Source organism: Thalia democratica, unplaced genomic scaffold, assembly GCF_965202585.1.
Source record: "Thalia democratica unplaced genomic scaffold, ktThaDemo2.hap1.1 HAP1_SCAFFOLD_339, whole genome shotgun sequence".
In the NCBI taxonomy this organism is placed as follows: domain Eukaryota; kingdom Metazoa; phylum Chordata; class Thaliacea; order Salpida; family Salpidae; genus Thalia; species Thalia democratica.
Window position 1 is genome coordinate 26798 of NW_028139422.1, and position 26983 is coordinate 53780.

Here is a 26983-nt window from a genome sequence, read left to right on the forward strand (position 1 = left end):
GATACTTTTAACCAGGTGTTAGCAAGTATTTAGTTGTTAAGGGTAAAGTTTTAAACATAAACATCTTTTGGCCGCACTTTAGTTATAGTATTTGCAATGAAAAACTTAACAAGGCTTATTGTTAATTTATTTTATTTGTTTCAATAATTAAAAAAAATCTTAGTAAGTTAATAAACAGCTCTGTAGTAGGTTGTTTATTGTATAAACTTTCATTACAACAATTTTAACGAAAAAATGTTTTTATTAACTAATCTGTCTTAGGTGATGATTATGGTTAATTTCATTAATTAACTTCAACATCCTTTATTTAGAAACTGTAAACTTGAGTTTTATTTGCAAAAGTATAAAAAATCTTAATGTGTTTTGTACTACATAAAATAAACCCCTGATGTAAACTAAAAATCCTTTTAGCAAAAAACAAATTTCCCTTTATCTTCGTGATTTAAAACACGTATACATTACATCGCATCATTATTCAGGGTTTTATAACTTTTTACTTTTAGTATGAAATTATTAATTCCGTGACTGTCATTTACGATTGAGATACGCATTATCATAAAATTCAGATTATTTCGACGTTAATATACCTTTATAAACCATGATATACATTTGAAAGGGCTTCATATGGAAAAGTAGCACAATTGTCTGAAAACTTGACATTAATATTTTAGATTATCTAGTAAACGTTTTTTTTTCTACAAGTTTTAAATACTTTAAAGTGTTACAAAACTAAATCGCTGTTCTTGATAATGTTAGTATACCGTCAAATTTCATACAGATTTTTTATGGTTTTAATCAAAATAAATTACGAAGTGATATCAAATAATTAAATAATTTTCATACTACATGCAAAAATTCTGAATATAAATTCTTTTTACACTGTCAAAAATGATTTTTTTTTTAACTTTCACTAATTAAAAATTGGGTTAAGTCCATCAAAGTTATAACATTTTGACAAAACGTACAGATAAAAGTGATTGTTTATAAAAATAACAACTTGAGAAACAGTTTTAATTTACTTACTTATAATTTAATAAAACTTATTTAACAGATTGCACAAAACAATCTAAATGCAAATTTCCCAATGGATATCAAAAAATTAATTTTAACTTTTAGTTAGCTGTTTCTAATTAAAAAAATAAAAACTTTTTTTTACAGACTGTACAAAACAATCTGATTGCAAATGTCCTGAAGGATACCAAAAGACGCCTGATGGCTTCAGTTGCTACCTGACTTCAGAGGAAAAAGTCCCTGTGCTAATGCTAACACCATGTAAGTTTTATGACGTCATAGTGATAGTTTTTTGTTTTATTTTTAATCTAAGATTTCTTCGTGCTAAAGCTTACACTGTGGAAGTTAATTGTGACGTCATTTTAAAACGAATCAACTTTCTAAGCCATTAAAGAAGGATATAAATAACGTCTTAAAACAATAAAGTTCTGTTTTCAATATCTTAACTAGTTTATTTTCTACCAAAAAAGTCGACCAAATTTAACATTAGAATTCAATATTAGGAAATATTTTAAAACTTCTTCATGTGAGAACAAACAATCAAAAAACTTTATAAAAATTTAAATTTATGGCAGCTTAATAGATTTGGAACATTTTTTAATTGGTTTTTTATTAAAAACAAACAATCCATCAATTCGTAATTGATACCACCTGGATCTGTTGTTTAAATCTTAAAAGATGTTGGTGTAATTTTAATTTTTAAGAAAACTTTTTAAATTGGTGTTTTCAATTTAATAAACTGCTACCACACCTAATGTCCTGCTTCTATAGTTTGATTGTTTTTATAAATTTAAACTTATTAGTCATTAAAAATTTGTATCGGTCGGTTAGATAAATTTAAAAGACATTTATTATAATTAAATTAAAAAGAAAGTTATTAAATTTAAATTAAACGAATTTCGCATGTATACCTAGGTAACTGTAAATTTTGTTACTTCCTTTTTCCTAATTTTAACAATTTTTTTTCTAAATACGATGAATATGAATAAAACTGAAAAAGAATTAAAATGAAACAAGCTTTTCTTTTATAAAAATACGGACACAACTATTCCTATTTACCAAAATTAACATTACACAGTCATGGTTTTAAAACTAGTTGCTATATATTAAAAATTAATTAAAGTTTAATCTAGTATTAAACTCAAACTTAGAAATTTACTGATTTACTATTGTATAACTTGAGTTAGTTATTGTTTAAAAGTTTAGAAATACGCATTATCAATTTATTTCGACAACAAGATAAGTTAAATGTTTTTAGTTTGAAGAATAAATGGTGATAGTGAGCTGATTAAGAAGTGAAAATATTTCAAAACTTTTGTTAAGCGCATAAAGAAAAACTTTTTTTATAAAGTTTGCTATATAGATTATTAAATACGCTTTATTAATTTATGTAAACCACAAGAGAAGCTACACGCTTCTAGTTTTAATTGCAAATACTAACAGTTAAAATTTGATAAACAAGCGATAACTTGAATACATTTCGTTAACGCAAAACACGCTTAGTTGGTTAACATAGTTATTTAAACTAGTTAAGTCACAATAAGCTAATATAAAATAAATAGTTGACTTCTAGGAGGGTTTTTGTGATTTTACTTAGAATAATCACTTTAAGCCGTAATCTATTGACTAGGTTTTAGAATATTTAAGGTTAACTTAGTTCATATACAGCTTTTTTTGACAATAAATGTTAATATGAAGAATGACGTAAAAATTAAGTATATAATTGATTTTTAAATAAAAAACTTAAGAGCTTAGTTTAAGTAAAATCCGTTAGTTTTATAAATATTTCTACACTTAGCTTTACACAAATAAGAAATTGTTTTTAAATGTACTAATAAATATTTTAATAAGGTTATTAAAGTATGTATTTTTAACTTTTTAGCTGTTAGGTTAAACTCATGTAAGTTTTTACTATTTGTTAAAGTGATGAAAAATTATTGTATAAAAACAAACTCATTGGCAAAATATAAAAATATCTGTTATAACATATTAATTTTTCAACAGCTGTCAAATGGAGATTAGCTGTTGCAAAAAGTGAAAAAGCTTTGATGAGTTTGGCTCAATTTATTAGTGATAACGATAAAAGTGACGGAGAGTTTTACTGGATCGGTTAGTGTAAAAAATGTTATGTATTTATAAATAAAACAAAGTTTGAAATATATATGTTTCTTTTAGTTTTAAATCACGTTAACGGTATACTTTGTAAATTCAAATAATATGTTTTCTTTTAAAGTTTGAAAAAAACAATTAGCCGTTTTATTCGTTATATGTTTATAAAATTCATTTAGAAAATTATATATTGTTTATTATTTATTTAATACTTCAAAAATTAATTTTATTCTCTAAAAAACATAAATTTATCTTTCGATACCTACAACTCTAGTAAAAATAGCTGTTGAACAAATCTAAGAAATAATCTAAAAAGAAAACATTTACATATAAATAGAAAATAATTATTCCTGGGAATAAGCTTTAGTTTGTAAACAAACGCCCTTTTACAATGAAAACAAAGAGTAGTTTTGATATTGTTTTTTGTTTTTAAGACTGTTTTGTTTACAATTTATACAAAACTAAAATTATAAAACTTTGCGTTATATGTTATAATTTAAATACGAAGTAAAATACCGAAAACATTAAAGCATGTTTAGAAAAACTTTTACTCATAACTTTACCTTAACTTTACTCGTAGCTTTTCAAGTAAGGCGATGACAAAATATATAATGAATTAAGTTTAGATAAAATTCTTTAGACTTAATACTTTTTTAAAACAAAATGTACCTTTGTTAAAATTTTGAAGAGTTTTGATTTTTTTTATAAATGTATAGATGACCTTTTTAGACCACTTAAGCAAAAATTATGGTTTTGTAGATATGATAATGATTGAGTTAAGAAATAGGACAAATTATTTTTTAAAAAATATTTGCTTATTATTTCATTTCTAGACAACAATGAAAACTATAGATTCTTTTAATATACTTTTTTCTAATTTCACGAAATAAAACTTTTTTCAAACAATTACCGTTTTGCTAACTTTATAGGTCTATTTTGCAACACTTAAGTTTGTAGCTTGCCTTTATTTATTATTAAAAAAACTGTTTTTTAGTTTTTGGTCTTTTACGAAATTCGTATAATATTTTTAGTTGTATAAACTTTGGAAACCATTATAAATATTATTTGTTTTTAGTAATAATACTTTCTTTATTGTACAGGTCTCTCATGAAATACATATTTTTACTAAAAATATGATATTAAAGTTTTAGTTTTAGTTTTTTTTGTTTAACTTAAAAAAAAATATTTAACCTTTTTTTTACTTCAAAGTAAAACCTTTTAATCCTATGGCACTTAATTTATAACTTTATTTTATACTTAATCAGATTTTTTACAAAATTCGTAAAAATGAAATATGAAAGAATAAGTTAAAGTGTACATAAATTCTTTAATTTGACACTTTTTTAAAATTAAAAGTACCTTTGTTAAATATCGTAACAATTTTGAACTTTTTAAACTGAAATTTCAGACTACTTAAGCAAAAATTATAGTTTTATAAATCTGAAAATATGGATTTACGAAAAAGGTCATATAAATTATTAAAACATGTTTGCTTAGTTTTTCATTTCTAAACAACAATGAAAGTATAGATTCTGTTAAATCACATATTTATTTCTCAAACATAAAACTCTTATTTAACATTTACATGTTACGTAGATCTATTTAAAAAATTTAAAGTTTTTATCTCGCCTATATTTACCTTTTTAACAGATATTCAAGTTTTTCAAATTTAGTCTTTTGACACAAGTGAAAAAATATGAATTTTATAAGACTTTGTAAAATAACAGGTCTTTCTTACAACACAACTATTGGCAACTCACCAGTTTGGAAATGGTCTGACGGTAGTAAAGCTAAATACGAAGTAACCAAAGAACTAGACAGTAAACCATGCAAGTGTTAAGAAAAGTCTTTTGAAGTAAGTATTTTTGTTTACTTATATTTTTGTTGTTCTAGCTAACGCTGCCGATTTAACATATTATTAAGAGCAGTATTCTGAAGGATTCATTGGTTTTTATACTTTATACCGGTACCTATTAAGTTTGTCATAGAAGCCTTACTTTTCTTAAATTTATTTTTATTTCTAATTTTTTGTAGTAAGTGTTAAAAAACTTAACCAGTTTATATAAAAATGATCGTGTACTTAACTAAATTTTAGTTTTAAATCAAAGGTAATAATTTTAAGTTAATTGTTTTGTTAATTAAACATTTTAATTAAGGTAGCTACAACTTTAGCTGGACAGACAGTTTTTAATTATTTCTATATTTTTTACCGATTTTGTACAAGGTTATTAAAATTATAGTAAGCATAAATGTAGTTAAGCTTTAAATCCCTTACCAAACTTACCTCAATTATTTTCTACTATATATTTACTAACACTTAACTTATATTTAAAATGTTTTTTTTTTTTACTTCTGTACAAGCTACGACTGTGTATTACGTAATGAAAATTAAAATAGTTATAAATATCAGTCCTGAAAATGGCTTATAAATGTTAGTTAAAAATATTTGAAATGGTTACACTGCTGGTTTGTGTATAACATAGTAAAACTTATAAATGAAAAGTTGTTATTAGCATTTAAGTGGTAAACTTTTATATAAATTCTATCATCACTAACACAGTAAGTATTTTAATAAAGTTGTTTTTGACTTTTAATAACTCAGAGATATAAATAAAACTCTAAGAAAATATCAATTTAAATTTTAAACTACCAAAATCAGTAGTATTAGTTTTTATTTTGCGTGATACGTAAAAAAAGTTTGTTAATTTGCAAAACAATTAAATATTGTTAGTTCTAACTATAAGTTTAAAATACTAATTAGCCAATGTATAAAAATAAACTTATGTGTTAGTTTTTTGAGGTAAAAATTCTTGGAAACGCTAACATATTTATTATTTTATTTTGAATTAAAAAAATTACAAGTTTTCTAAACGTATATCTACTATGTATTAAACCAATGTAAATAATTAGTCATAAGTATTTCTATGCAGTACAATTTATTTGAAACCTTACAAACGTTTAATTTTTAGTATTGTTTCTAGTGCCTAGTTGTTTTGTTTTTCTACTTTAATCTAAATTAATATTTACATTAATTTGAATATTTTATAAAAACAGAAAAATAATTTAGACTCCTTGATGATTTGTTAAAATAAAAGTTAATGCATTTAATATACTCGTATTTCGTGCAGTAATTTAATTATATTGTTATTTTATTTCGACGAATAACAGCAACGCTATTAGAGTTTTACTTAAAATCCTGGCATAATAATACGAAATTTCATGTTCTTTGAATATAATTAACAAAATAGTTTTTCAAAAACAAATCAAACATATTTATTACAATTTTTTATTTCAAAGTATGTTTTTTTTTAGTTTTTTATATCCAAAACTTAAACTAACGTTTTTAGATTTTTTTACGTGATAAAAAGTGATGTTTTCGTTTAAACAGTACTTATTCACTTGTTTTTACGGCAGTAACAAAATTACAAGGTCATTAAACTTTAAGTAACGTAGAACTACGAACATTACAATTATGTTAAAAAATATTTGTAAAAATCTTAAGTTACGTATAGATATACTTCTTTCATTGTTATATTTTTCACTCTTTCAATATAAAGCAATTTAGTTTCAAGACAGTTTTGTAATTTAATAGCTGATTAGAGATATTTTTGTCTTGTTTACTTGTTTTTATAAAAAAATAAATATCTTTGTTTTATTTCTGTAGTCTTTAGATTTGTTATTGCTACTAATAACCTTAAACCTACTAAAATTAATTGCAATTTCATGAACATTATAATAAATAAGAGTAATGATTAACTTAAAGGTTTATTAAATTATTGTCTACAAAGTTTTATTTTACAATTGAAGATTCGAAATTGTGTGTTTTCATTACTTTAAATTTCAATATTTAAAACTACTTTTAAGGATAAAATTTTGATAATTAAACCTTTTAGAAGTTATAAAGTAGTTATGAAACGCTGTAGATAATAATTAAAAAACCACTAAACGTGCTGTACTAACAAAGCAATTAGTTTACAAATAGATAAACGTGGAACATCTAATAGAACAAAGGCTCACCATTTCAGCTTTAATATTTTAGTAATTTCTTTCTAGAGGTAAAAAGTGTTGCAAAGCTTTTTGCTTGTCCTTTTTAACACAAATAAATCTTTTTAATTCTAAAAATCAGTTTTTATATGACGTCTTAAGAATAATTTAATTTTTAGTAACAGTAGTTTAGTAAAAGAAATAATTAAAAAATATAAGATTTAGTTTAATAATTTTGAGCTTTTTAAATTACAAAAATTTCTAGGATTTTAGAGAGTCTATATTTCGTTAATGCTGTAGATTTCAAACAAACTTAGAAGAAAATAAATAACTTAATTTACACGAATTAATACATCAACCAAGAACTTTTGAAAATTTATTTTCTTAATAAAGTCGTTTTGAAACTAAAAAACTCAACATTACAATGCTTGTATATACCGCAAAGACACATTAAAAAGTTTATTAAATTGTTTATAACAAAATACCAACAAGTTCAAAAATTATGTTTTTTTACGTTTGATGTATACATCGATGTAAAATAATAAAACAAACTACGTATTTAGGTTGTTAAGATTAATTAAATATTAGTTTCAATTTAATGTTAGAAAATATGTGTGTGACTTATTAATTTGTACCGTAGTTAGACGAGCTCTTAGAAAACGTTTTAAAAATGTTTATGTCACGTTTTGAATTAAACTATTCAAAATGAAAACTTGCCTAACCTCGTTTCACAGTTTTGGGTTTTTAAATTTGATCTTCTTAATATTTAGTTTTATGAAAAACTTCATTAACAAGTGGATTAAAAACATTTTATGTAAAAAACATTTATACAAAAACATTATTTTAGTATTTTTACAAATGCTATACCTAACCCCATTACACAGTTTCAACGAACTAATAACATTTTAAAAACAATTTTAATGAATTGAGATCTAAAATCAAAACAACAATAGGTCCTCAATAAAGTATCAAATAAAGTACATTAACTAAAATGAAATTCACAGTTTCGTTGGAGGGGACGTCCCGATTGAGAGAGTTGCTATCAGCAAAGACATGGAGGAGCGAAAGGAAACAGGAGGAATGCGGGGTTAAGAGGAGTGGTGAAGTTTCTATGCATCACTACGTTTGTGAATGTGAGTACAAAAACAACGTATATATATATAAGATGTAACGTTTAAAGGCGTTAAATTCTGGAGACTGATAAGCTAAGCTTATTGGAACATATACCGCAGATATTGTTGTGTTAAAACTTCTGTCGAAATAAAGTTTTAACACAATAACATCTTTGATATATATATATATATATATATATATTATATATAATTATTGTAGAGTTAAGAGTAGTAGTGAAACTACTATGCATCGTGTTTTTGGATAACGAATATAAACTAATTGTTTTTTTGTAGCTACTCGGTTTGTTAATTTTTAAATTTGTAAAAAAGGTTTAATGTAATATATTAAATGGATAGACTGTTTATTTGATATAGATAGTACATTTGTGATGACTGTTTGTGAAGTTATGGTACATTGTGTTCTTGTAATTATTTCATATAAAACAAAAAGATTTTTTCTTAGTGGTTTGTTCACAACAATAATTATTGTTTAAACTTTGTATATTATCGAATAGAATATAAATATAGTTAAAATTAATATATTTTTTGACAACTTAACAGCTATTTAAAACAACTAAAATGTTAACAACTATAAAGCCATTCAAACATGAATACTAATACACCTTACAATTTACATTTTCAAGCCATTGAATAAATTATTGGTTATTAAGTGTTTAATAAAAATATCTTAATCAATCACCGAACTAGGTCAATGAATAATAAAGTTGTAAGCAACAAGTACCAATGTTTACAAAAATGCCATAAATCATGTGATTATAAAGACATATATGATTTTAAAAGTTTTTATTTTTTTTAATTTATTGCTACTAGCATTAATTATATACTGTTGGAACATATGAAACGTGTCTTTAACTAAAAATATTGCTTAGTATTTTTTAATAATTAGTAATTCATAAAACACTTCTAAAGCAGATACTCAGTAACTCAGATGTAACGGAGTTAAAATAATATTTATACTATTAATATAAGAGACTAAAAATATTAGTAAAAACTATCACTTTATAAATGAGTTAACTGCTATAACATAAGTATTAAAAATAAAATTAATTAAACACAGCACAATGTTCAAAGTTGAAATTCTGAGCGAAGAATAATAATGACAGAATGAAAATCTACAAAATATTAAAAAGTTTATTTTTTTGTTGGTTCCAGTTTTATTAGATATTCAAACTTTAAAGTTCTTAGTAAATTTGCTTCTTTAAATACTCATCGACAAATAAAATGTCCTTATGCAGTTACTTTGTGATAAAAACCGTATTTTAATCTGTTTTTTATGTTTATGGCTTTGTGTGCTTTTATAAGTTTAGCTTATTTTCTAAAGCTTTTTGTAAATAAATATATTTTAAACCTTGAAATCTCAATTTAAAAATAAATTTTTTCGAATCTATTTTGTTTAAGCATAAAATAATATTGATCAAAAAAAATTACTTTCAGTTTGTACTTCGTTTTTTTATTTATTTTTAGGGTTACTTTTTGAAATTGCCAAACCGTTTTGATACGATATTAATCGTACAAACGTTATTTTTCATCTCTTTTTTTAACTTGTACGATTATTTTTGTTTATTTTACTGTAAATAAGTTATTGCTTGCTAGAAAATAAATGATTTATAAAAGAAAAAGTCTTCGTTTTTAATTTCACTTGTGCTTTCATTCTCAAACTATATTGTTATCAACTTTTTGTAAACCATATAAAGTATCCTAAGTATGAAAATAACTCTTTATTAAAAGTTGTTTTTTATGTATGTCAAAATGTAATACTTTGATATTTTGTTTGTTTAGGTGTTTATCTAATTCTTTAGAACGAAAGAGAACTTTATCCATAGTAAAAATTTTATTCATGCATAAATAACTTAAATGGAATTGAAAACCTAAGTACATTTTTGTTTTAATATTACTTAAGTTTTATTTTACAAAAAAAATTAAATAACGTAGTAATCTTAAGTATACCTTACAAATAAACGCAAATTATTCAAAGATAAGTAGACATTTAAAATGTTTCTTACAAAGTAGCATTAGTTATGTCTTACTTTATTTTTTTTATGTTAATCTTTAAGTAAATGTGAATTTTATTTTTATTTTAAGGGATTTGCAATCAAACTTGCAATACAATTGTTAATGTAAGTTTTTTAACTAATTTTTCTGAAAATTGAACAATATATAAACTTTTTAAGGAATAAAAATCAAGTTAATCTACTTAATTTTAATATCGAATATATTTAAATATCTTCACTTACTCAAACTTACAAAATCCACAGCTGAAAAAAAGTATATGTTGATAAATAAGTATACCCGTAAAATTTCACACAGTAATATCCAAATGATTTTTAAGTCGTTATTATGAGGTAATATTATTTTTTATTTTTTTAAAAATCTTTTTAAGTATACCCGTTAGAAAATTTCTATAAAAGTAATATTAGAAAATTAATATAAAAGTAAGTAGAATAACTTTTCAAACATAAAAAATTACAAACAATCGTTATTAAATTTTAACACTTTGAGCTTAATAAAAAAAGCTTCAGACCGCTAGAACGTGACGTAACTTTCAATACTATTGTTTACAAAACAAACGAACGTGTTACATCCAAATGCTAGTGTCTGATTTAAGCAACTACTCGTAAGACTATCAGTAAAAAATTTATAGAAAGTTTACATTTTTTCTTACTGTCAGAAAATATTATAAAAAGTAAAATTAACAAATTTACTACATTAGTTTAAAAATGTTACCAGCGTTTAATGTTTTAATTAAAACTTAGAAAGCTTAAAAAATTATAATTACAACAATTAAGCTAAAACAAACATCTATACAAAATAGCATAAGTGTGAAAAAACTAAAAAGATTTTTGTAAATTGAATAAAATTTACATGTTTTTTGCTATAGAATCTGATGTCATGTCTTTTTATTCCTAATTTTAAAAAAACTATAAAATTACATCAACATTAAATTGTAGCATTTTTGAAAACTTAAATAATAATACTACTGTGAATTTTCAGATGTATCAACCAAATATATTAACATATGTTACATTTTTTGTTTTTTTATTCTTTTAAATCTGAACTTTGTAAGCTTTGATTTTAAATAATAAAATTTGTTTTTGTACGTCAATATATATTTTTTTGAGTCAAAACTAAGGTAACTTCCGTTAATATTTTTATAAATAGACAAACTTTGAGTAAGCTAGTTTTTAAAAACTATGAAAAGTTAAAAAAATAAATTTTATTGCTAAATTTCACTACAAAACAGAGTTTTTGTTTTTATAGGTAAACATTTTACGACTATAGCATTATTTTTCATAGAATCTAATACGTACTTTATTCAATTATTTTAACATTTTACAGCGGTATTTAAATAAGAACGTTTAAATATTTTTAGAATTGTTATTTGATAAAAAATATTACAAAAATATAGCCACTCTCAATTTATTTATCCTTGAAAATTTGAAAACAGTTAGCAAAAGTAGATACAGTTGTTTTTTCTCCTTAAACTTTAAGTTGTATATGAAATATTCATTTTCTGATAAAAGCAACTTAAACAGCTTTCTATAAACCCTAAATGTACAATTGGCTTTGATTTTAGATTTACAAAAAACAGTGCTTCTAATTTTTATTACCAAACAATTTGTTTTCTTATTTCTAGAAATATAAAATTAGCTACAGTTTACATCAATATAACTGAAATCAAAAGTAATTTATAGATTTAGTGAAATTTATAAATACTGAAATTAACCTTGAAACAAAGTTTGTTTCTTAAAATTGTCAACATATAAAAAACCAAGGTTAAAACACTTACAAAGAAAGTATATTTTATAAAAAATTTAACCTATTTTAATTTAATAAAATTTCCTTTTTGGCGAAGAAGACTTAGTTCTTAAAATTAAAACTTAAGGTTGTTTAATGCAATCTAAGTTTACATTTGACAGATTAAGAAAAATATTGAAAATATTAAAAATACCAATTTTTTTAAACAAAATTAACCATTTTTCTAACAGTCTGTTTTACACTGAATATCAATTTCATAATTTATAAAAACATGTATATTTGTTTTAACAGTTAAATGTTTTGAATTCTATAAATGTTTATATTTAAAATATTAAACCTGGCAAATTCTGACGTAAACGTCAAATACTTATCAATTTAACATTTTGTTAAGCTTAAATTTAAAACAATATTTCAGTTATTTGAGTTTATCGAAATATAGCTCTTGTTTATTGTAATATGTACACACTACAGAAGAACATAGGAAAGTTGTTTATAAAAGCAATATAAAGCCTAGTGTTTTATAAACTTTCGCTAGATACATTAAGGCTAGACCAGGGTTTCCCAAACTCAATTACTAAATCGCCCCCTTTTCAGTTATTTGAAAAAAAAATCGCCCCCCACGATTTTACAAAGTAGTTTTTCTTTTGAGTACAAACTTTTGAGCTAAAAAAAGTTGTGTTCGAAATGTAATTTAGCCTGGTACTTCTTATGCACGCACTTTTGTGTTCAAAGTAGTTCACAGGGCTTGAGAAAATAATTTACAGTTATTTTCTTTGAAGCCCAGTATAGTGTATTAAAATACTTAATTACTAAAAAGCCTTATGTAATCTAAAATCAATCTTGTTTAAATATGAACTGTTTTGAAACTAATGAAACTTTTAGGTCAGTGGTGGACAACTTTTGTAGTCAGCAATTCATATTTACTAAAAAATATTTTCTAGTTTCAACTCGTTAAAAAAATGTAATTGCGGGCTGCATGATTTTAAAAAATAACAAATAAAAAAATTAAAAAACTCGATCAAAGTTGTAATAAATGATTTAGTATTAATGTGATCTAGGAAATACTATACGTACTAATACGTATTTCAAAACATTAAGTATCAAAAAACTAAATTATATTTATTTTGCACAAGTAGTTTTCAAATTACTTAGCGGGTCGAAATTCCACTGGATCTGCGACTGGATCTGAGCCGTACGTTACCCATCTGAAATCTTAACTGAAACCTGACATAATAATAATATCTCATAAAACAAATTTCGGAAATTTAGAAGTTAATACTAAGTAACTTATTTAAGCCGCACAAAATACTTAAATTATTTTAAAAGTAAGTGTATTCTAAAATAACTATACCAGAGATTAAAAAACTAAAAAAAAAGAACAGTTTATTTTACACATAATAAAATAAAAATTAAAAAATAATTTCTGATCTAGTTTGAGGAAGTTTGACCGACTGGTTAATTATCTCACATGAAAAGTGGTTTCATCAACAGCTTCAGTTAATGCAGTAAATTTATTAATTTCAATGCTAAGATATATTGTAAGCAAGTTAGTTGTAATGTTAAAATATTAGTTTTAAACTTTTTAAACTATTTGTTTCGTAGTAGAATACCATGGAATAGTATTTGATTCGGAATAATCTTTAGGGATCTAAACCTTAACTCTAACAATTGTATTCTTTATTTTAATTCAAAAAAAAATCCAATGTTTTACAGTTTATTTTGTGAACAGAAAGTAATCAATTAAAAAAATACTTTTAACTAGATTAAAATTTTGTTTTGTAGCTGTAGCAGTCTTTTTGATAACTTATTTTAATCTGTTTAAAAGTGGTTTTTCTAGCTGTTAGCCTATAATAGTTTAACAGAGGAAAAAAGTGAAAAATTTAAAGCTAGTGTTGAAGTATTAAAAAAAACTAAGTATATTCTAATTGTTAATATATATTAAATTAAGATAAAACAAAAAGCAGCTGTATCAGTAGTTTAAAACTCTTTAAATAATAATAAATTTTTCAACAATAATAAATCAATTTAGAAAATAAAATTTAGTTTAAGAAACTTCTAAATAAAAAAATAGAAGTATTTAAAAAAAAACCTCAAATTTATTTTCTTTTAAAATCAAAACATTCTTTTTAGAAATAAAAACTTTAATGGCTATCAAAATAATCAAATAGTAGTTATATAGTGATATAAGTTATATACAGGTTAAACAAGTAATAACAAAAACCTGTCAAATCAAGGTCTTTCAAACTAATGTTTTAATCACTATGCTATAAAAACTTTTAGTGTAATGTAAAACGACGAATATGAACTACAAAATTAACCAGGTCAAAACAAAACTATTAACAACTTTAAAACATAAACCATTTAATAAATATAGTAGACTTCCGCTTGAGATCGCACTTTGAAAAAAACCAAAAGTGCAAATTCAAAAAATTATTACCATATTTTTTTACAAAATGACAAATTTCAATATGTTATATGCAATAATGTTATGAATAAACATGAAATCCACTATACATAAAACAAACTTTCATTAAATAAAAAAGATCTATATAAGTTATTAAGTATTATATATACTTTGTTTTATTAATATTTAGTTAGTAATAGACTTTACTTTAGTTAAATTTAAGAAAATATAAATTTGCACTTTTTATTGGGTAATAAGTGCAAACTCAAGAGGAAATCTACCGTAATTAAAATTTATTAGGCATTATGCAAACCTCTTATAGAATAAATAGCTTAATAAAGTTGGTATCATAAAAAGACTACTTAAATACAATACAAACCAGGTTAAATAAGAAATATTTCAAAAGATCAAATAAAATTAAAAAACTTTATAATGTCTGCTACTGAAGTCTAATTGAATGTGAAGCATGAGGTTCATGACTGCTTGCAAATTTTTCTTTCTAATCTGATTTTTAATCAGTAAAATAGAGCCTTAAGTCACCACCTTTATAAATATCTAGATTAGATCTTTTGCTCAATGTGTTGAAAACTGAACTGAAAGCTTTCTCAACAACATAGCTAGGAGAAAAAGCTATAAACAACAATTTAAATTCCTCTCAAATGATTGGATGCTATTGCCTTAGTTTTTGTTGAGTCAAAAAGCTTTCATATCGTTCCTTGGAAAAATTTACTTTAAGTTCAAGGTCATTTTGTAAGTCTGAGAAGTCTTACAAACTTCTAACAAACAGTAAGTCGTTTACTTCAGAAGTATCTGCCTCGAAGGTTCCATATTTTTATCTATATGATAGCTTTTTTGTTTCAAGTCTAAATTTTACTACTTAATGTTAAAATTCTTAAAAATTCCAGATTTTTTCCAGGTTTTTTTTTTGCCTAAATTGTCAAATTCCAGGTTTTTTCAGCTTTCTAAGTAAATTGGCAACCTTGTATAGTTTTATTTCTTAGTCTAACTTAGTGACTTTTCAAAAAACAACTTGAAATATAATGATGTGATAGCTAAAAAAAAATAACATAGATTTTTACAAACCATTTATGATCCCAAATAACATATATGTCAGGTTATAAAATAGTGAGAGGGATTCCAATCGTCTATGATCTATGTATTTTTTAAATAATGAAATATATGAATGAAAATATAGTATATACTTGAAAGTAGGAGTCATAAGCACTTAATTTTTTTTTCTATTTTTCACATAAATAAAATAAACTATTTTGTTTAAGTGTTACCTCAGAGTCAAATAATTAAAAGCAAGCTAAAATTAGTAAAATAGCAAGAAAAAAATTTTAAATCTTATGACAGCCCAAAATTTCAAAATCGCCCCCTTTTCGCCCCCTCACTAGTTATCGCCCACCCTTTCGCCCCCTTACTAATTATCGCCCCCCGAATTACTAAAATCGCCCCCAGGGGGGCGATATCGCCCACTTTGGGAAACCCTGGGCTAGACGAAATAGCTCTACACACTGTTAGAAAACACACGTAAATTACGTTGTACATAAGTGCATAATGTTGACCATGTTTTATTTGCAGTAACATAAATGTATACATGTTAAATTGAAACTGAACTTTATAATAGCAACATTTACGTTCAGTTTTTGTTTAACATCTGACGAAATGCGTAAAGTTAGTATTGATTAAACATTAAACATTAGAACTAGGTTATAATATGATTGTACAAAGTTCTATATCAATTTTTACTCCTAACAATAAACAGTGCTACTTTTAAAATGTTGGTTTAAGACACCATAACATTTTAAGTTGACTAAATTACTTTTTATAATTTTTTATACAACTAAGAAAAACTTAATACTTTTAGTTTATTATTATAAACAAAGTACTGCTAATATAATTTATGATAACGTGATATTCAATTAAACTTAAGCAAAACTATTTTAATAGTTTATGTTCTTATTTAACTGTTGACTGTTGTGAAATATTATGAAATATTGACTGTTATAATTTATTACGGTATCAAAAACTACGGATTTATAAAAGTTTTTTTCATAAAACTTTATTATTATTTTAAGTATGAAGTTATTAAATAACTAAGATCAAAAACCACAAACATACTTTACCAACTGTTAAAATTAAATTGCAAGATTGTTATACAGTATGAAAATCAACTAACATAATGATAAAATATTTAAGTTCAAAGATTTGGTATTACTGCAAAATTGGATGAAGGCTTATGGGTTGCTTAATAAACTCAAACTTGACAAACATCAGTCATATTGGTTTATGATAGCTTTTACAAGTAAAGTTTATAATACAATTTTTTTTTGCAATTTTCAATCGATAACTGAAATCAAACACTTCAGAAATGTTATAAATGTTACTGCTAAACAAAAAGCTAGTTAAATAATACTTCTAGTTTATAATCTGCACATTCAAGTTAGCAAAAGTTAGTTATTTATAAAACTTACTTAACTAAAGATGATAAATCAAAACCTTTACCTACGATTGATAAACGTAATGTTATGAAATTTAGATTAATTATGACGTTGATATACCTTAATCAACCATAAAATACATTTAAAAAGGCTTCATATGAAAAATTAACATAATTTTCTAGAAGTTTGACAGTAGTATTTTATATTGTCTAACAAACAATTTCATATGTGTTTACATACTTATTACTTTTTTAATAATATAAAATATTATAAAACATAAGTAACTAGTCAAGTTTCATAGATATTTAAAATATTTTGAGCTGTTAACAATTTTTTTTAGTCTATCGACTAGATATACTTTACAAATTGAACTCAACAAAAGATTTTTTATTACAAATTAGTTATTCAAAAACTTAAATTTAATTTTTATTGATGATAGCAGTAAAAAATGTTTTTACAGATTGCACAAAACAATGTAAATTTCCCGAAGTACACAAAAAATAATAAAATAGATAATTATTAAACCTTAATTGTTCATTTTATTAGATATAGCAATGTTTTTTTTTTACAAATTGCACAAAACAGTCTGATTGCAAATGTCCTGAAGGATATCAAAACATAAAAAATATAATATTTGACCAGTAATTAATTATTTTATTCATTAAAGTATAAAAAAGTATATTTTTAAAGATTGCACAAAACAGTCTGATTGCAAATGACCTGAAATATATCAAAACATAAATATATAATGTTTGACCAGTAATTAATTATTTTATTTATTAAAGTATAAAAAAATATACTTTTAAAGATTGCTCAATACAGTCTGATTGCAAATGTCCTGAAGTATATCAAAACATAAAATATATAGTGTTTGACCAGTAATTAATTATTTTATTCATTAAAATATAAAAAGTATATTTTAAAAGATTGCACAAAACAGTCTGATTGCAAATGTCCTGAAAGATACCAAAAGACTTCTGACGGTTTCAGTTGCTACCTGATTTCAGAGGAAAAGTCCCCTGTGCTGATGGTAACACCATGTGAGTTTTATGACGTCATAGCTTTAATTTTTTTGTTTAATTTTTATTTAAACTTTCTTCCTGCTAAATCTTACAATGTGTAAGTTTATTGTGACGTCATGATAAAAGAATCAAACTTTCTAAGTCATTAATAAAAAATATAAACAACGTCTTTCATATCATAACTAGTTTATTTTCTACCAAAAAAGTTAACCAAAATCTAACATTAGGGTTCAATGTATTTAGTAGAAATATTTTAAAACTTCTTCATGTAAAAATATAAAATCAAAAAACTTTATAAAAATTTAAAATCATGACAAGCTTAAATGACTTGGAACATATTATTAATATGTTTTTTATTTAAAAAGAAACAATCCATCGATTCATTTTCGATACCACCTGAATATGTTGTTTGAAATCTAAAAAGATGTGGTGTAACTTTAATTTTTAAGAATATATTTAAAATTTGTGTTTTCAATTTAATAAATTGCCACCACACCTAATGTCCTGCTTTTATGCTTTAATTTTTTTTTATAATTTTAAATTTATTAGGCATTATAAATTTGTATCGGTTGGTTAGATGATTTGAAAGTCATTTATTATAATTAGATTAAAAAGAAAGTTATTAAATTTAAATTAAACAAATTTTGCATGTATACTTAGGTAATTGTAAGTTTTGTTACTTCTATTTTTCCTAATTTAACAATTTATTTTTTTTTTAAATACGATGAAATATGAATAAAAGTGAAAAACAATTTAAGTCAGACAAGTTTTTTTTTTCAACTTGGACACAACTATTCCTATTTAAAAAACTTAACAATACACAAGTCATGGTTTTAAAACTATTTGGTATAAATTAAAAAATAATTTAAAAGTATAATCTGGTATTAAACTTAAAATTAAAAACTTAATTTTTTAAATCAAAGTATACTTTTACTCGTTTACTTACTTTTTGATGTATAAACAATATAGGTTTAAAAGTAAGAAACTGTATATACATATATATTTAGAAATACGCATTATCATTTTGCTTCGACAACAGTACAAAGTACACGTTTTTAGTTTGAATAACAAATGGTATAAGTTGAAAATGATTAACAAGTAATAATATTTCAAAACTCTTGTTAAGTGCGTAAAGAAAAACGTTTTATAAAAAGTTTGCTATATAGATTAACAAATACGCTATATTAATTTATTTCAACCACAAGAGAAGCTACACGCTTCTAGTTTAAATCGTAAATACTACCAGTTAAAATTTGATAAACAAGCGATAAATTGAAACATTTTGTTAACCGCATAGCACACATAGTTGGTTAGCATAATTATTCAAACTAGTTAGGTTACAATAAGCTAATATAAAATAAATAGTTGACTTCTAGGACGGTTTTTGCGATTTTACTTAGAAAAATCACTTTAAGCCGTAATCTATTGACTAGGCTTAGAATATTATAGGTTAACTCAGTTCATATACCAGCCATATTTGACAACAAATGTTTAATAAAGAACAATGACGTAAAAGTTAAGTATATAATTGATTTATAAATAAAAACTTAAGAGCTTAGTTTAAGTAAAAAAATTTTTAAATCTTTTTACACTTAGCTTTACACAAATAAAAAAATTTTTAATCAAAAAATATTAATGAATATCTTAATAACGTTAATAAATTATCTACTTTAAGCTGTTTTAGCTGTTATGTAAAACTTATGCGAGTTTTTAATATATGTTAAACAGACCAAAAATTATAGTATAAAAAAGAAACTCATTGGCAAGGTATAAAAAATTTCTGTTATGACATATAAATTCTACAAACAGTTGTCAAATGGAATTCGAGGGACAATTAGCTGTTGCAAAAAGTGAAAAAGCTTTGATGAGTTTGGCTCAATTTATTAGTGATAACGATAAAAATGACGGAAAGTTTTACTGGATCGGTTAGTGTAGAAAATTTTGTGTATTTATAAATAAAACAAAGTTTGAAATATTTATGATTCTTTTCGTGTTAAATTACATTAATACTATGCTTTTAAGTTTAATTAATATGTTTTTTTTAAAGTTTGAAAAAGCAATTAACTGTTTTAGTCGTTAGATGTTTATAATATCCATTTAGAAAATTATATATTGTTTTATTTTCATTTGATACTTAAAAATTAATTTTATTCTCTAAAAAACTTAAATTTATCTTACGATACCTACAACTCTAGTAAAGATAGCTGTTGAACAAGTCTAACAGATAATCTAAAAAGAAAACATTTACATCTAAATAAAAAATAATTATTCCTGGGAATAAGCTTTAGTTTGTAAATAAACATCCTTTTACAATGAAAAACAAAGAATAGTTTTGTTATTGTTTTTTGTTTTCAAGACTGTTTTGTTTACAATTTATACAGAACTAATATAATAAAACTTTACTTTTTATATTATAATTCAAAAACGAAGTAAAATACGGAAAACATTAAATCACATTTAGAAAAACTTTTACTTATAACTTTACCTTAACTTTACTCGTTACTTTTCAAGTAACGCGATGACAAAATATATAATGAATTAAAGTTTAAATTAAGTTCTTTAGACTTAATAGTTATTTAAAACAAAATGTACCTTTGTTAAAATTTTGAATAGTTTTCATTTTTTTATAAAAGTATAAATGACCTTTTTAGACTACTTAAGCAAAGATTATGGTTTTGTAAATCTGATAATGATCCAGTTAAGAAATAGAACAACTTTTTTTAAAACATACTCGCTTAATATTTCATTTCTATACAACAATAAAAACTATAGATTCTTTTAATTTACTTATTTTATAAATTTCTCAAAAATAAAAACTTTTTTTAAACAATTACCTTTTTACTTATTTTATTAGTATATTTTACAATACATATTAATTTACTAAAATATAGTATTAAAGTTTTAGTTTTATTATGAACTCAATAAAAACAATTCGAGTTTTTTTTTTAACTTCAAAGTAAATCCTTTAAATCCTTATGGCACATAATTTAGAACTTTATCTTGTATTTACTCATAGTTTTTACAAAATTCGTAATAACGAAATAAGAAATAATAAGTTAAAGTGTACATAAAATTCTTAGACTTGGTATTTTTTTAAAACTGAAAGTACCTTTATTAAATATCTGAAAAATTTTGAGCTTTTTAAATTGAAATTTCAGACTACTTCAGCAAAAATTATGGTTTTATAAATCTGAAAATAATGGGTTTACGAAATAGGTCAAATAAATTATTAAAACATATTAGCTTAATTTTACATTTCTAAACAACAATAAAAGCTATAGAATCTGTAAAATTACTTAATTATACTCTGATTTTAAAATTAAATGTTATGTAGGTTTATTTAAAAAAATCAAAGTTTGTATCTCGCCTATACTACCTTTTTAACAGCTATTCAAGTTTTTCATGTTTATTCCTTTGACACAAGTAAAAATAATATGACTTTAATAAAATTTTGTAAAATAAACAGGTCTTTCTTACAACACAACTATTGGTAATTCACCAGTTTGGAAATGGTCTGACGGTAGTAAAGCTAAATATGAAGTAACCAAAGAACTAGACAGTAAACCTGCAAGTGTTAAGAAGAGCTTATTGAAGTACGTATTGTTGTTTTATATGTTTTGTTGTTCTAGCTAACGCTGCGCATTTAATATACTATTAAGAACAGTATTCTGAAGGCAGCATTGGTTTTCATTCTTTATACCAGAAACTAGTCTATTAAGTTCATTAAAGTTGCTTTTACTTTTGATTTTTTTTTATTTCTAAGTTTTTGTAGCAAGTACTAAAGTACTTAAATAGATTATATAAAAACGATCATATACTTAACTACTTTTTAGTTTTATGTTAAAGATAATAATTTTTTAAGTTAATTGTTTTTTTAATTAAACAATTCAATTAAGATAGCTACAACTTTAGCTATACAGACAGTTTTTAAATCCGTCTTTATTTTTTACCGATTTTGTGCTTCAAAATCCTTACCAAACATACTTCAATTATTTTCATATCTAAAGCTGAAACTTACATTTTTAAAACTTTTTTACGTGCCAAAAATTGTTGTTTCGTTTAAACAGTACGTTTTTCACTCGCAGTAACAAAATTACAAGGTCATTGAATTATAAGTAACATGACACTTCGAACATTACAATTATGTCGTAAATTATACGTAAAAGTATCAAGTTACATATAGTTGTATTTCTTTTATTTTTATATCTGATTATTTTTTGTGGATAACACAAGTTAGTTTCAAGACAATTTTGCAATTTAATGGCTAATTATAAATGTTTTTGTCTTGTTTACTCGTTTTTATAAAACATTAAATGAACTTATTTCTGTTGTCTTTAGAATTGTAACTGCTACTAATAGTTTTAAACCTACTAAAATTAATTGCAATTTAATAAACATTATCAGAAATTAGAGTAATAATTAACTAAAAGGTTTATTAAGTTATTGTCTACAAAGTTTAATTTTACCATTGAAGATTTGAAATTGTGTTTTTTTTTATATTTTAAATGTCATTATTTATAAATACTTTTAAGGATAATAATGTTAAAAATTAAACCTTTTAGAAGTTATGAAGTAGTTATGAAACACTGTAGATAATAATTAAAAACTCACTAAACGTGCTATACTAACAAAACAATTAGTTTACAAAATAACTAAACGTGGAACAACTAATAGAACAAAGGCTCACCTTATCAGCTTAAATATTTAAGTAATTTCTTTTTAGAGCTAAAAAGTGCTTGTCTTTCTTAACACTAATAAATCTTTTTATTCCTAAAAATAATGTTTTTGTATGTGATCTTAAGATATAATTTAGTTTTTTTTAGTAACAGTAGTTTGATAAAAGTAACAATTGAAAAAAAACACAAGATTTAGTCTAAATATTTTGAGCTTTTTTAAATAACAAAAGTTACCAGGATTTTAGAGAGTTTATATTTCCTTTTTGCTGTAGATTTCAAACAAACTTAGAAGAAAATAAATAAACTTAATTTACACGATTTAATACATCAACTAGTTACGCTAAAAAATTTATTTTCGTAATAAAGTCGTTTTGAAACTCAAAAACTCAACATAACATGCTTGTATATACCGCAGTGTCACATTAAAAAGGTCATTAAATTGTTCCTAACAAAATACCAACAAGTTCAAAAAGTATGTTTTTTTTACGTTTGATGTATTCATCGATGTAAAAAATTAAACAAACTACGTATTTAGGTTGTTAAGATTAATTAAAAAATATTTTTAGTTTTATGTTGGAAATTTATGTGTGACTTATTAATTTGTACTGTAGTTAGACGAGCTCTTAGAAAACGTTCGGAAAAAATTATATGTCATGTTTTGATTTAAACTATTAAAAATTAAACTTGCTTGATCTTGTTTCACAGTTTGGGTTTTTTAATTTGAACTTCTTAATATTTAGTTTTAGGAAAAGGTTCATTAACAAGCAGATTTAAAAATATTTTATTTACAAACATTATTTTAATATTTTTACAAATGCTATACCAAACCCCATTTCACAGTTTTATTGCACTAATTACATTTTAATAAAAAATTATTAAATTGAGATTTAAAATCAATTAAAAATAATCTTTAATAAAGTATTGAATAAAGTACAATAACTAAAATGAAAATTTTACAGTTTTGTTGGAGGGGACGTCCCGATTGAGAGAGTTGCGATCAGCAAAGACATGGAGGGAGCGAGATGGAAACAAGAGGAGTGCGGAGTTAAGAGGGGAGGTGAAGTATCTATGCACCACTACGTTTGTGAATAGTGAGTACAAAAGCACTGTGTATATATATAGATTAATTATTGTAGAGTTTAGAGTAGTAGTGAAAAAACTATGCATCGCGTTTTTGGATTATGAGTATATTACTTATAATTTCTATTGTAGCTACTTTGTTTTTTTGTTAGTTGTTATAAAAGTAAAAGATGATTTAAATGTAATATATGAAATGGACAGACTGTTTGTTTGATACATTTATTTGTGATGAATTTTTGTATAGTTATTGTACAATGTGTTCTTGTAATAATTTTATATAAAACAGCAGTATTTTTAATACTGATTGTTATTTATACTTTGTATGCTATCAAATAGAGAACTAATGTAGTTGAAATTAAAATTGTTATTAGGACGTAACAGATTTATAAAACAAATAGAATGCTAAAAACTATAAAACTATTCAAACATACACACTAATATACCTTAAAATTTACACTTTGTAAGCCATTGAATTAATTATTGCTCAATAAATGTTTGATAAAAACATCTTAATCAATCACCGAATTAGGTCAATGAATACAAAGTTGTAAACACCAGTTACCAATACTTACAAATATGTATAAATCAAGTGATTATAAAGACATATATGATTTTAAAAGTTTTTTTTTAATTTATTTTTACTAGCATTAATTATTACTGTTGGAACATATGAAACGTGTCTTTAAATATTATTTGTATTTTTTTTCAATTAGTAATTCATAAAACACCTCTAAAGCGGATACTCAGTAACTCAGTTGTAGCTAAGTTAAAATAATATTTATAATTTTAATATAAGAGACTAAAAAAATTATTAATAAATATTACCTCATAAATAAGTTAACTACTTAAGTATTGAAATTAAATTTATTTTAACACAGCACTATGTTCAAAGTTGAAATTTTGAGCGAGGAATGATGATGCCAGAATGAAAATCTACAAAATGATCTACAAAATGATCTACAAAGTTTATTTTTTTGTTGGTTCCAGTTTTATTTAGACGTTTAAACTTTAAAGTTTTTAGTAAACTTGCTTTTTTAAATACTCATCGACAAATAAAATGTCGTTATGCAGTTACTTTGTCATAAAAACCGTATTTTATACTATTTTATATGTTTATGGCTTTGTGTGCTTTTATTAGTTTAGTTTTTTTTTCTAAAGCTTTTCGTAAATAAATCTATTTTAAACCTTGAAATCTCAATTTAAAAATAAACTTTTTCGAATCTATTTTGTTTAAGCATAAAAATGTATTAATCAAGAAAAAAATTACTTTCAGTTTGTACTATGTTTTTTATTTATTTTTGGGGTTACTTTTTAAAATTGCCAAACCGTTTTGATACGATACTCATCGTACAACGATACTTTCATAACTTTATAAATTTCGTACGATTATTTTGTTTATTGTGCTGTAAATAAGTTATTGCTTGCTAGAAAATAAATAATTGATAAAAAAAATTCTTATTTTATTAGCTTCACGTGTATTTTAATTATCAAACTGTCTTGTTAACAACTTTTCGTAAACCTTATAAAGTAGCTTATGTATGAAAATAACACTTTATTAAAGGTTTTTTTTATGTAGGTTAAGTTGTTATCTTTTGATTTTTTTCTAGTTTTTTTATACGTAAGAGAACTTAATCAATAAAAAAATTTTTATTCATGTGTAAGTAGCTTAAATGTAACTAATATCTAAAGTAAATATTTTGTTTTAAAGTAGTTATATATAGCTTAAATTAAGTTATATTTTACTTTAAAAAGAATTGAATAAGATGGGATTTGTAGGTAAACGTTACAAATAAACAAACATACTTTGTTTATAAGTTTTTTTTTCTAAATATAATTGACCATTTCTTATTTTATTTCAATATGAAAATTTCTAAATAAATATGAATTATAATTTTTTCAAAGTATTTGCAAACTAGTTGCTTAGAAAACTAAATACAACTTTAAAAATAAAATAACAATTTTCAATTCTAAAAAAAATAAACTTTTTATAAATTTGTACAGAATTAGAATTTTGTTGCTATAATATTTTTCTATTTTTAAACTATTGAACCATTTTCTATTAATCAAACTAACAAAAAAAAATAAAAAAAGTTCTTAAAATGTATAAAAAATATGTTGATAAGTAATTATATAAAGTCACACGGTGAAACTCAAACAATCATTAAATAATTATAAAAACATTTTTTTTATTACAAAACATTTTCAAGTATATCCATTTTAATAAATTTTCTATAAAAATCACATATAAACCTTTGAAACCTTTAACACTTTGAGCCTAATAAAACAAGTATCAGACCACTCAGACGTGATGTGATTTTCAACATTTTTCGTATCAAAATAAATAAACGTGTTACATCCAAATAAAGCGCTTAATTTAATCAATTACTCGAAGACTATCAATAAAGAAATTTTTACGAAATTTCCATTTTTTCTTACTGTCAAAAACATATTAAAGGTTGTTAATCAAAGATTTAGTTGCAATTGTTTTAAAAATTACCAACACTAAAATTTTTTTATTAAGACAAAATAAAAAATATCTTATATGTGGAAAAAAGTATAACTTTTGTTCGTTAAATAAATAAACTATCAAAATTTTGCGCTATAAATTTTAGTGCTCATATAATAAACTAGTTATTTAAACTTTGTATATTTAACTTAATAAAAAAGCTATGAAGTTGCATTAGTTTTTAATTGTAGAATTTCTTACAGTTTTAACAATAAATTATTGTAAACTTTTTAGATGTATTAACCAGATATAAAGGTCCATGAAATATTTAACACTTTCCGTGTTTTTTTTTCTGTTTCTTTTAAGTCTAAACTTTGTGATATTTAATTTTAAATTTAAAAAATTGTATTTTTACATTTACTATAGATGATTCTTAACTGAAAAGAGTTAAAAATAACTTAATTTTTTTTTTTATAAACAAACTAATTTTAAGTAAATTTATTTTAAAAACTATTAACTTCTAAAAGGGATGTTTTTGTTACTGTAGATAAATATTTTTACAACTTTAGCAATTTTTGTCTAATTTTCTAATACATACATAATACAAGTATGTTAATAATTTTTTAGCAATCTTTTATCATGAACGTTTAAAGCTTTAAGAATTGTTTTTAGAAGATCAATAATATAAAATTAAAGTTGTTTACAATTTTATTTATCCTTGAACATTAAAAACAGCTAACAAAAGTAAATGTAATTTTCCCCCTTTAAGCTTTTAGTGGTTTATGAAATATATACAAAAGATGATATACAAAATATTGTGCTTTTTTAATGCTAATTCCAAATAATATATTTTATGATTTCTATAAAAATAAAGTTAGGTAACGTTTCCGCTAATTTAATTAAATTTTTAAGAAATCT

The 26983-nt window shown here is 23.2% G+C and overlaps 1 protein-coding gene across 1 annotated transcript in view; it reads left to right on the forward strand.

Moving 5' to 3' along the window:
* The window catches only part of LOC145846200 (uncharacterized), a 45462-nt gene extending 20928 nt beyond the window's left edge, over window positions 1–24534 (forward strand). The window contains exons 6-7 of the mRNA XM_082953113.1: window positions 23499–23630; window positions 24498–24534. Coding sequence (XP_082809239.1) covers window positions 23499–23630; window positions 24498–24534 — 169 coding nt within the window. The remainder of the gene's footprint in view (window positions 1–23498; window positions 23631–24497) is intronic.
* Window positions 24535–26983: the final 2449 nt, after the last annotated feature.